General features: G+C 44.7%; 1 protein-coding gene across 1 annotated transcript; it reads left to right on the top strand.

Moving 5' to 3' along the window:
* Positions 1-2,375: 2,375 nt before the first annotated feature.
* LOC132765301 (zinc finger protein 431-like) lies at positions 2,376-11,756 on the top strand. The gene is made up of 3 exons (XM_067465224.1): positions 2,376-2,576; positions 4,222-5,084; positions 7,909-11,756. Exons 2-3 carry the CDS (start codon positions 4,259-4,261, stop codon positions 9,327-9,329), a joined length of 2,247 nt encoding a protein of 748 aa, XP_067321325.1. The 5' UTR covers positions 2,376-2,576; positions 4,222-4,258; the 3' UTR covers positions 9,330-11,756.
* The last annotated feature ends 448 nt before the right edge of the window (positions 11,757-12,204 follow it).

Raw genomic sequence — 12,204 nt, 5'->3', positions numbered from 1 at the left:
AGCCTGCCACTTTTGGACTCTTGCTTGCTGAGGTGTTCCAGCGAGTGTCTCTGTAGATCTTAGAAAACTATTTCTTGATTTAAGTCATTGACGTGCTGGCTGATACCCAAACAAGGGATGAGCTGGAGATGTCTCTGCCTTGGTCCTTTCACTATTGGCTGCTACTTCCCGGCGGATGTTAAGTGGTGCAATACCGGCTAAACAGTGTAATTTCTTCAGTGGTGTAGGGCGCAGACACCCCGTGATAATGCAGCATGTCTCATTAAGAGCCATGCTGCATTATCGCTTCAAGGCTGGTGGTCTTTGCTTCTTCCAGCACGCTGACATTTCTCCTCTTGTCTTCCCAAGAGATTTGCAGGTTTTTCCAGAGGCAGCTCTGATGGAATCGTTCTAGGAGTTGCATGTGACATCTGTAGACAGTCCACGTCTCGCAGGCGTAAAGCGGGGTTGGGGAGACAATAGCTTTAACATTACATTATACAAAAATTTTGGGAAAGCATATTCAAAGAAATAAGAGCAATAATAAAAAAATAGAGACTGAGATTACACCAAAACTAGCTTTATTCCTTATACATGATAATATAATTCCCTTACAAGAGGAGAAATAATTGGTTTCTAATTTGATAACAGCAGCTAAATTGTTAATAGCAAAAAATTGGAAGGAAAAAAAGAAATTCAATTAGAAGAATGGTATAGGGAAATTTGGAATATAGCGATTAATGATAAGCTATTGTCGAAGGCTTTCATGGCTGGAATCACTAGGTTCTTGTGGGGTTTTTTCGGGCTATATGGCCATGTTCTAGAGGCATTTCTCCTGATGTTTCGCCTGCATCTATGGCAAGTCTCACCTCTGAGGATGCTTGCCATAGATGCAGGCGAAATGTCAGGAGAAATGCCTCTAGAACATGGCCATATAGCCCGAAAAAAGCATCCTCAGAGGTGAGACTTGCCATAGATGCAGGCGAAATGTCAGGAAAAATGCCTCTAGAACATGGCCATATAACCCGAAAAAACCCACAAGAACCTAATGATAAGCTAACTTGCAATATTAAAATTAAAAGGGGAATATGTAAACAAACAGACTTTAGGAAAATATGGGGAAAATTTATTGAGTATGTGTTTAATGAGGAAACGGGGTATAAGCCAGCAAGATAAACAATGATATTTTGGAATGGTGAAACAACATGAGTTGGTTGGTCCTGGTGAAGGGGGCACAAACTAAGAGTAAATGGAAGAGGGGGAAAACGGTATAATAATAATTATAAAGAAATACAATATGTATAACTGGATAAAAGGTGTGTGATAGAGTTATATGTAGCGTAAGTTGTCAATGGAAATTAAAAAATGATAAGAAATATGATCAAGGAAGATCGATGCTTTTGGACTGTGGTGCTGGAGGAAAGTGCTGAGAGTGCCTTGGACTGCGAGAAGATCCAACCAGTCCATCCTCCAGGAAATAAAGCCTGACTGCTCACTGGAGGGAAGGAGACTAGAGGGAAAGCTGAAGTCCTTTGGCCACATCATGAGGAGACAGCAAAGCCTAGAGAAAAAAAGCCTGCTGGGGAAAGTGGAAGGCAAAAGGAAGAGGGGCCGACCAAGGGCAAGATGGATGGATGGCATCCTTGAAGTGACTGGACTGACCTTGAAGGAGCTTGGGGTGGTGACGGCCGACAGGGAGCTCTGGCGTGGGCTGGTCCATGAGGTCACAAAGAGTCAGAGACGACTGAACGAATGAACAACAACAACAACTCTTTTGTCTAAGATACTGTAAAAAGAAAGAAGAATGTATGTTTATACATTTTGTTGGATAAATTTATGAATAAAATAAAAAATGTTAAATAAATAAATAAAAGTATTTGCTTGTGAAAAAAAAAAGGACAATAGCTTTATAAACAAGCACCTTGGTCTCCCTACGGACGTCCCGGTCCTCAAACACTCTCTGCTTCATTCAGGAAAATGTTGCACTCACAAAGCTCAGGCAGTGTTGTATTTCAGTGTCAATGTTGACTTTCTGAATGCGCACAGATGACGTTGTCATCAGCATACTGGAGTTCTATAACAAGTGTTGTTGTAACCTTGGTTTGGCTTCTAGTCCGCTGAGGTTAAACAGCTTGCCATCTGTCTGATAGATGATGGAGGACATGTCCAACTGGCAATGTCATTGGAAGGAGGGCCATTGGCATCTCCTGTTTGTGGAGACGGGAGCCACGCACAAACATACATATTTTCACTGTGTGTATATATTTAGAGCCATAGCCCTCAGTTTGTTGTATTCTTGCTGGGCCAGAAAGGGTTAAAATGACAGAGTAGGAAGCCCTAGAAAGGCACTAGAAAAGAGGGGAGGGAATCCCCAACGTCACTTCCGGGGATGCCCCACTGAATCAGAAGGTGGAGAGAAAGAAGCACATTGGCAGGAGCTCTCCCCTCACGTGCAGCTGATTGGTCAAAGGGGAGAGGGGGCGTGGCCAGCAAAGAGAAGGAAGGTGTTCTTTTCCAAACTGGGGGAAGAGGAGAGCTGGAAGGAAGGGAGGTAACGGGTTGCCTGCAGTGTCGTTACTAGGAATTAGTTACTTTTAGTAAGTATTGGTGAAGTTTGGCCCCTCTTTGGAATGCCATGGCTGAGTGGTATGGAGCCCTGGGAGATGTAGTTTGGGGAGAAGGAGGAGGAGGCTCAAGACCTTGTAGAAACCACAACTCCCAGGACTCCATAGCAGTCAGCCAGGGCAGTGGAAGTGGTGTCAAACCGCTTTAATTCTACTGTGTAGATGCACCCTCAAGTTGCATTTCTCAAGCCTGCTTGGTCACAATTTAAGCATCATAAGACAGGGATGGATCAGGTTGTAGTTACAGTGCTTTACTTTTTGGCTTTGTGTATACCTTGGGAAGTCTGACTTGACCATCCCCTATAGACTACTGCAATGCACTCTACATGGGGTTGCCTTTGAAGACTGTCCAGAAGCTTTGAATGGTCCAGCGGGCGGCAGCCTGGTTACTATCGGGAGCAACGCTCAGGGAGCACACAACTCCTCTGTTGCGCCAGCTCCACTGGCTCCCAATTTGCACAATTCAAAGTGCTGGCTTTGGCCTATAAAGCCCTAAACGGTTCCAGCCCAACTTACCTTTCCGAAGGTGTCCCCTTACGAACCTTCTGGGAATTTAAGATCATCGGGGGAGGCCCTGCTCTCGGTCCTGCCTGCCTCACAGGTGTGTTTGGTGGGAACGAGAGACAGGGCCTTCTCAGTGGTGGCCCCTCAGTCGTGGAACTCTCTTCCTTGGGGTATTAGATTGGCCCCCTCCCTCCTGATCTTTAGGAAAAGAATGAAAACCTGGCTATTTGAGCAAGCTTGTGGAACGTCATTGTAACCGGACAATTCAGTATTGTGAACCAATATGGAACGGCTTAACAATGCAAATGGACATGGATTCTAACCTGGAAGTCATTGATTTTTTTAATTGTTTCAAACCTTTTTATTATTAACTAGCTGTCCCCTGCCACGCTTTGCTGTGGCCCACATGGGGGTTCTGTGTGGGAGGTTTGGCCCACTTCTATCATTGGTGGGGTTCAGAATGCTCTGTGATTGTAGGTGAACTATAAATCCCAGCAACGACAACTCCCAAATATCAAGATTTTATTTCCCCCAAACTCCATCAGTGTTCACATTTGAGCATATTGAGTATTTGTGTAGAGTTTGGTCCAGATCCATCATTGTTTGAGTCCACAGTGATCTCTGGATGTAGGTGAACTACAACTCCAAAACCAAAGGACACTGCCCACCAAACCCTTCCAGTATTTTCTGTTGGTCATGGCAGAACTGTGTGCAAGTTTGGTTCAATTCCATTGTTGGTGGGGTTCAGAATGCTCTTTGATTGTAGGTGAACAATAAATCCCAGCAACTACAATTCCCAAATAACAAAATCAATTTTTGTGAGTGAAGGACATACATTGGGTTGTTAGGTGTCTTGTGTCCAAATTTGGTGTCAATTCGTCCAGTGGTTTTTGAGTTATGTCAATCCCACAAACAAACATTATATTTTTATTTATATAGATTTTATTATGTGATTTAACCTGTTTAAAATGATGTATTTATGTGTGTTCGGCATCTAATTGTTGTCTGCTTGTACGCTGCCCTGAGTCGCCTTCGGGCTGAAAAGGGCAGAATAGTAAATAAATAAATAAAAAAGTGTAGAAAATAAATGAATAATAAAATATCTATACTACAGAATGGATGCAGCTTGATCCTGCTTTCACTACCAGAAGATGTTTAACTGCAACACGTCAGCAATCAAAAAGGAACCTGGAGAAGACCTTGATGTCACCCTGGCTGTTAGAAGTGATGGCAGATCCTGGAGAATCGCTGGGGAGAAGACCCCTGAGGAGGACACTCTTGGCCCCGATGTAAAGCCAGAGCAATGCAAAAAAGAACCAAGAGAAGACCTTGATGTCACCCCGGCTGGGAGAAGCAATGGTGGACCCTGGGGAATTGCTGGGGAGAAGACCCCCGAGGAGGACGCTCTTGGTCCCGAAGGACAGCCAGTGCAATGCAAAGAGGAACCAGGAGAACAACTTGACATCACCCCGGCTGGGAGAAGCAATGGTGGACCCTGGGTAATTGCTCGGGAGAAGATCCCCGAGGAGGACGCTCTTGGTCCCGATGTAAAGCCAGAGCAATGCAAAGAGGAACCAGGAGAAGACCTTGATGTTGCCCCGGCTGAGATAAGCGATGACGGACCCTGGGGAATTGCTGGAGAGAAGACCCTCGAAGAAGATGCTCTTGGTCCCGAAGTAAAGCCAAAGCAATGCAAAAAGGAATCAGGAGAAGACCTTGATGTCACCCCGGCTGAGAGAAGCGATGGCAGACACTGGGGAATTATTGGGGAGAAGATCCCTGAGGAGGACGCTCTTGGCCCCGATGTAAAGCCAGAGCAGTGCAAAATACCCCTGGCAGGAGAGGCCAATGAGGTTGAGCCGGACACCAAGCAGGGAGCACCCCTCCGGTGGGTGGTGAAGGAAGAGGGCAACGGGGGTGCAACGGTGCTGAGCGAAAACGAGTGGAGCCAGCTTCCTCTTCATCCCTCTTTATCAGGTAGGTTAAGGAGAGAGTGTGGCAGTATTTGGGGAAGACAATTTGGACCTGTTAGTGGTACGATACTCCTGGCAGAGAACACAAAATATATTCAAACCCAATATTAGGAACTGATTGGGTTATAACAAAAGGAATGGTGGTTTCTTTTGTTATAACAAAAATTGTGGTTCTAGATAATGCCTCTAGAACAGGCATGGGGAACCTTCGGCTCTCCAGGTGTGGTGGACTTCAACTCCCACAATTCCTTGAGGCCAAGGTAAGCCTTTGGGGTGAATGCCGAGCCTCAAGGAATTGTGGGAGTTGAAGTCCACCACACCTGGAGAGCCGAAGGTTCCTGACCCCTGCTCTAGAACATGGCCATATAGCCCAAAAAAACCTACAATGCAGTGATTCCAGCCATGAAAGCCTTCGACGATACAGTGGTGGTTTTAGTGCAAAGAGAGGGAATGGAATATCACAGAGAAATAAAGGAAGCAATAATTTTTATTTTGTATCAAAAGCATTGCATAAATTACAATAGAAGGAGCACAAGTAGCTAAACGTCTTTTGACCAGAAATGGGCAACAGTGACTACATTGTCTGTAGCCTCAAACAATTCTTCCTCTGCACATGAGGCAGGACATTGCGGACAAGCATACAAATGCAGAGTTGATTGTTCTGCTCCACACTTGCTCAAGGTGGAGGATTCTTCAAGGTAGAGCCATTTTGCAAGGTTGTCTGTTGATCTGCCCACTCCACTTCCGAGGCTGTTTGTTGTTGTTCATTCGTTCAGTCGTCTCCGACTCTTCGTGACCTCATGGACCAGCCCACGCCAGAGCTCCCTGTCGGCCGTTACCACCCCCAGCTCCTTCAAGGTTAGTCCAGCCACTTCAAGGATGCCATCCATCCATCTTGTCCTTGGTCGGCCCCTCTTCCTTTTGCCTTCCACTTTCCCCAGCATAATTGTCTTCTCTAGGCTTTCCTGTCTCCTCATGATGTGGCCAAAGTACTTCAACTTTGTCTCTAGTATCTTTCCCTCCAGTGAGCAGTCAGGCTTTATTTCCTGGAGGATGGACTGGTTGGATCTTCTCGCAGTCCAAGGCACTCTCAGCAGGCTGTTTAGGGACTTCCAAGTTGCCCATTCTTGGTTTGCCCCTGGAGGAAGACCCTCGTGGGCAGCCACCCATTTGGGATTTCCTGGTTTAGCTGGCCAGAGGGATACTTTTGCTGTTGCTGGGGAAATGTTATTCTGTCTGGAAGAGCCGATAATGAAACTGAAAATGGGTAGGATTTAATAAGTAAGCCTGGGTGTTGTGTTGGTATGAGGATTAGTCTATGACTATGGAAACCAGGACACAACATCAAGAAGGATGTAATACAGGCATGGGCAAACGTTTACCTCCAAGTGTTTTGGACTTTTAACTCCCACAATTCCTAACAGGCTGAGGAATTGTGAGAGTAATAATAATAATAATAATAATACTTTATTTATACCCCGCTACCATCTCTCCAAGGCACTCGGTGCGGCTTACATGAAGCCAATCCCACAGTACATCAATAAACAAAGGCAATAACAAAATAATCAATACAAAACAGTTAAAATAAATCTCATAAACTAAAAATAAACAATAACAACAACATACAAGCATTTAAAAACCTATGGCCGGGCCAAATGTAATAATTTAAAAATTAAAAAAATAATGCTGGGCATGAACAAGATAGGGTACAACTAGGATAGGGTTTTCAAAGAAAGATGAGGGTGCGCAGGCAATCCTAAATCAATGTTAAAGTGCATTTTGAGGACATACTGCTAAGCGTTTTCCTTATTCTGGGAAGGCACACTGGAACAACTAAGTTTTCAGGCTCCTCCTAAAGACTGCCAGCGTTGGGGCATGTCTGATGTCCTTGGGGAGTGAGTTCCAGAGTCGAGGGGCCACCACTGAGAAGGCCCTCTCCCTTGGCCCCAGCAATCACGCCTGCGAAGGAGGTGGGAGCATGAGCAGGGCCTCTCCAGGTGATCGAAGAGATTGTGTGGGTTTGTACACAGAAATGCGGTCACGCAAGTAGGCGGGTCCCAAACCGTTCAGGGCTTTGTAGGTAAGACCTGCACCATGAATTGGGACTGGAAAATGAATGGCAGCCAGTGGAGCTCCTTAAACAGGGGGGTTGACCACAACATTAAGAAGGATGTTATACAGGCATGGGCAAACTTTGGCCCTCCAAGTGTTTTGGACTTTAACTCACACAATTCCTAACAGATTGAGGAATTGTGAGAGTTGAAGTCCAAAACATCAGAAAAGCAAAGTTTGCCCATGTCTGATCCCAAAGCTCACCAAGGATGCATCTACCTTCCAGAGAGGAGATTCCATCTGAACATTAGGAAGAACTTCCTGAGTGTGAGAGCCGTTCAGCAGTGGAACTCTCTGCCCCGGAGTGTGGTGGAGGCTCCTTCTTTGGAAGCTTTTAAGCAGAGGCTGGATGGCCATCTGTCACGGGTGATTTGCAATATTCCTGCTTCCTGGCAGGGGGTTGGACTGGATGGCCCATGAGGTCTCTTCCAACTCTTTGATTCTATGATTCTATGATTAATGCAGTTCGACAGGACTTTAGCTGTCATAGGTCAATCTATTGAATCCTTGGAGTTGTAGTTTGGCACAGCACAATCACACTTCGGCAGAGGAGGTTCTTTTAACACTACAATTCCCAAGATTCCACAGCATTGAGCCATGGCAGTTGAAGTGGTGTCAAAGAACAGTCATTCTGCAGGTTTTGGGAAGGGGCGTGAAGCCAGAGCCATTGATGTAACCTTTCACTATTGAAATATTTCTCTGTCTTTCTTTTTCAGGCAAAGATGGGAGCGAGAGTGAGAATGGGAAGAAAACGTATAAAAGAACCCATGCAGGAGAGAAACCATATAAATGTGTGGATTGTGGAAAGAGCTACAGTACCAAGTGGAATCTTAATGATCACAAAAAAACCCACACGGGAGAAAAACCGCACCATAAATGCCTGGAGTGTGGAAAGTCCTTCACTGAGAAAGCATACCTGAAAGTGCACAGAAGAATTCACACAGGAGAGAAACCATATAAATGCCAGGAGTGTGGAAAGAGTTTCAGGGAGAGAGGACACTTTACCGTACATACAAGAACCCACACAGGAGAGAAACCATACAAATGTGTGGAGTGCGGAAAGGGCTGCGTTACCCAATGGAAACTTAATGAACACAAAAGAACCCATACGGGAGAAAATCCGCTTTATAAATGTGTGGAGTGTGGAAAGGACTGCGCTACAAAATGGAAACTTAATATGCACAAAAGAACCCACACGGGAGAGAAACCGTACACATGTGTGGAATGTGGAAAGAGCTTCACTGGGAATGCATCCCTCAAAATGCACAGAAGAATCCACACAGGAGAGAAACCATATACATGTGTGGAATGTGGAAAGAGCTTCAGTGCGAGGACGAATCTCAGTGCGCATGAAAGGACCCACACGAAAGAGAAACCCTATAAATGTGCGGAGTGTGGAAAGAGCTTTGCTGAGAGTTCAAGCCTTAAAGTGCACAGAAGAATCCACACAGGAGAGAAACCATATAAATGCCTGGAGTGTGGAAAGAGTTTCGCTGTGAGAGGACACCTTACTGGGTATACAAGAACCCACGCAGGAGAGACACCATACAAATGTGGCGAGTGTGGAAAGAGCTTCAGCACGAGGACGAATCTCAGTGTGCATGAAAGGACCCATACGAAAGAGAAACCATATGAATGCTTGGAGTGTGGAAAGAGCTTCGGTGTGAAAGGACACCTTACTCAACATAAAAGAACCCACACGGGAGAGAAACCTCACAAATGTGTGGAGTGTGGAAAGGGCTGCAGTACAAAATGGGAACTTAATGCGCACAAAACAACCCACACTGGAGAAAAACCCTATAAATGTATGGAATGTGGGAAGTGCTTCCGTTCGAGGAGGAATCTCAGTTTGCATGAAAGGACCCACATGAAAGAGAAACCCTACAAGTGCCAGGAGTGTGGAAAGAGCTTCTGTGTGAAAGAGTATCTTACTGTGCATAACAGAATCCACACGGGAGAGAAGCCGTACAAATGTGTGGAGTGCGGAGTGGGCTTCCGAATCAAAGAGCATCTTACTAAGCATAATAGAACCCACACGGGAGAAACACTACCCATGCTTGGAGTGTCACAAGAGCTTCAGGCAGAGCGCCCAGCTTTCTCGCCACAGGAAGATCCACACTGGGGAGAAGCCGTATAAATGCCTGGTGTGTGGAAAGCGCTTCAGCGATCGAAGTGCCTTCTGTTGCCATCAGAGAACCCACAAATGCTTAGGAAGTGGCAAGACCTGTGGGAATAGCACAGAGCTTCCTTTACATCACACAAGTCAATGAGGTGACTATATCTGTATAGTCTATGTTACGAGGGTTGAATTAAAAGTAAAAGGGTTTGGATGGGAATATTTTAAGAAATCAAACACAGAAATAATCCTTAGAATTATTACCACTATTCACTTTTCCACGTAATCACCAGATAATTGGATACATTTCTGCCAACGATGAACAAGTGTTCTGAAGCCATCACGGAAGAAGTCGACACTCTGTTTCCACACGAAAGATCGTGCACAGATCTTTCGATAGCCAAGCAATAAGCAAAGCAATAATGTGACCCACACATTCTTGTGAAATGCCGATTGCGCTTGAAATTTCTCTCTGAGTGATACGGCGATCATCCTGAATCAATCTGTTTGTTTGTGAAACTCGGTGGTTGCTATCACAGGACGTCCAACTCTTTGTTTGTCACACAAGTCAGATGTTCCCACCTCAACATCTTTAAACTTACTCGCCCAACAATGCACAGTACTCACATCAACACAATCTGTCACAGGACGTCCAACTCTTTGTTTGTCACACAAGTCAGATGTTCCCACCTCAACATCTTTAAACTTACTCGCCCAACAATGCACAGTACTCACATCAACACAATCTGTCACAGGACGTCCAACTCTTTGTTTGTCACACAAGTCAGATGTTCCCACCTCAACATCTTTAAACTTGCCCAACAATGCACAGTACTCACATCAACACAATCTGTCACAGGACGTCCAACTCTTTGTTTGTCACGCAAGTCAGATGTTCCCACCTCAACATCTTTAAACTTACTTGCCCAACAATGCACAGTACTCACATCAACACAATCTGTCACAGGACGTCCAACTCTTGGTTTGTCACACAAGTCAGATGTTCCCACCTCAACATCTTTAAACTTACTTGCCCAACAATGCACAGTACTCACATCAACACAATCTGTCACAGGACGTCCAACTCTTGGTTTGTCACACAAGTCAGATGTTCCCACCTCAACATCTTTAAACTTACTTGCCCAACAATGCACAGTACTCACATCAACACAATCTGTCACAGGACGTCCAACTCTTGGTTTGTCACACAAGTCAGATGTTCCCACCTCAACATCTTTAAACTTACTTGCCCAACAATGCACAGTACTCACATCAACACAATCTGTCACAGGACGTCCAACTCTTGGTTTGTCACACAAGTCAGATGTTCCCACCTCAACATCTTTAAACTTACTTGCCCAACAATGCACAGTACTCACATCAACACAATCTGTCACAGGACGTCCAACTCTTTGTTTGTCACGCAAGTCAGATGTTCCCACCTCAACATCTTTAAACTTACTTGCCCAACAATGCACAGTACTCACATCAACACAATCGCCATAAATAGCTTGCGTTCTCTGATGAATCTCCTTTGGGGTGACACCTTCTGCTGTCAAGAATTCAATGACTGCACCTTGCTTAAGTCGCATTGAACAACCGTCTGCACAGGGTTCAATACTTTGCACTTTACCAACACAACCATTCAATGCTAAGGCTTCCCGCCAAAATGGAACTGTAGATGAGAGTCTACTGAACAAGCCAGTACCTGGCACATACTACTACTGCCATCTGTTGAGGAGTTACAAAGGTGTAGGCATTACTTCTCATTCAACCCTTTTAGATTGTTATCCCTTTGATCATACAGGAGGGCCTTCCTTTCACTCCCACCCCTGTCGCAGGCGCAACTTGTGGGGAAGAGGGAGAGGGCCTTCTCTGTGGTTGCCCCTAGACTTTGGAACTCGCTACCCGTTGAGATTAGGCAAACGCCCACACTGGTGTTCGCCTAATCTAAACACTTGTTCCGGTGTGCCTTTGAGGATTAAACAACAAGTCCCTCATCTTGACCAACTCAGCATAATGTCTTTTGATGCACTTTATCTCACCCTTCAGTGAAGTAAATCCCATTGTTTGTCCCATCCAAACCACCCACCAGATATATTACCTTACTCATCCATCTCACCCAGGGTTTTAAAATCCTATTTGTTGTATTTGGCCCTGCCCACTTGGTTATTGTTTTGTTATTTATGTTTTACCTTGCATTTATTTTATTTTATTTTATTCTATTTGTTGTGTTAATTTATGATTTTATGTTGTATTCTTTTGCTTTACAGAGCAAAAGAGCAGAAACAAGTTAACTGTTTGAAAGTTATAAAATAACAATGTTTTGTATTGAAAGGAGTGAAAGACAGTTACAGTCATATCCAGGTGGAACTGAAGTAACGTACTTTGTAACAGATAAGCTTATGTGCAGAAGAATTCATAAATAAACATTTCTTTATTTCAACATATCTATATTAAAGACTTTGTGTCAAGTTACTGGATTGTGGGTGAACTACAACTCACAGAAAGGAAGGTCAGTCCCCCCCCCCCCCCCCCAAAAAAAAACCCATCCAGGAATCAAATTTATTTTATCAGGTTTGTGTGCCAAGTTTGGTCCAAATCCATTGGTGTTTGTGTTCACAGTGTCTGGATGTAGGTAAACTACAACTCCCCCAAATCAAGGTGAATTTTCCCAAAAGACCTCCAGTATTTTTTGCTGGTCATGGGGACTCTGTGTGCCAAGTTTGGTTCAGTCCCATCTTTGGTGGAGTTCAGACTACTCATTGATTCCAGGTGAACTATACATCCCAGTACCTCCGAGTCCAAAACGACCAGGCCAATTCCCCTCAAAACCCACCAGTATTCCAATTTGGGCAGATCAGGTATGCATGCCAAGTTTGGTCCAGCTCCATCT

The sequence above is a fragment of the Anolis sagrei genome, chromosome 2, assembly GCF_037176765.1.
Source record: "Anolis sagrei isolate rAnoSag1 chromosome 2, rAnoSag1.mat, whole genome shotgun sequence".
Classification (NCBI taxonomy): domain Eukaryota; kingdom Metazoa; phylum Chordata; class Lepidosauria; order Squamata; family Dactyloidae; genus Anolis; species Anolis sagrei.
The sequence above is the reverse complement of the archived record's forward strand: the minus strand, read 5'-3'. Positions and strand labels throughout refer to the sequence as shown.

Excerpts from the sequence above, each read along its gene's own strand:
- LOC132765301 (XM_067465224.1), top strand. The coding sequence starts at position 4,259 with ATGTTTAACTGCAACACGTCAGCAATCAAAAAGGAACCTGGAGAAGAC. Across the intron at positions 5,085-7,908 it reads TCTTCATCCCTCTTTATCAG|GCAAAGATGGGAGCGAGAGT; the intron begins GTAGGTTAAGGA and ends TTTCTTTTTCAG.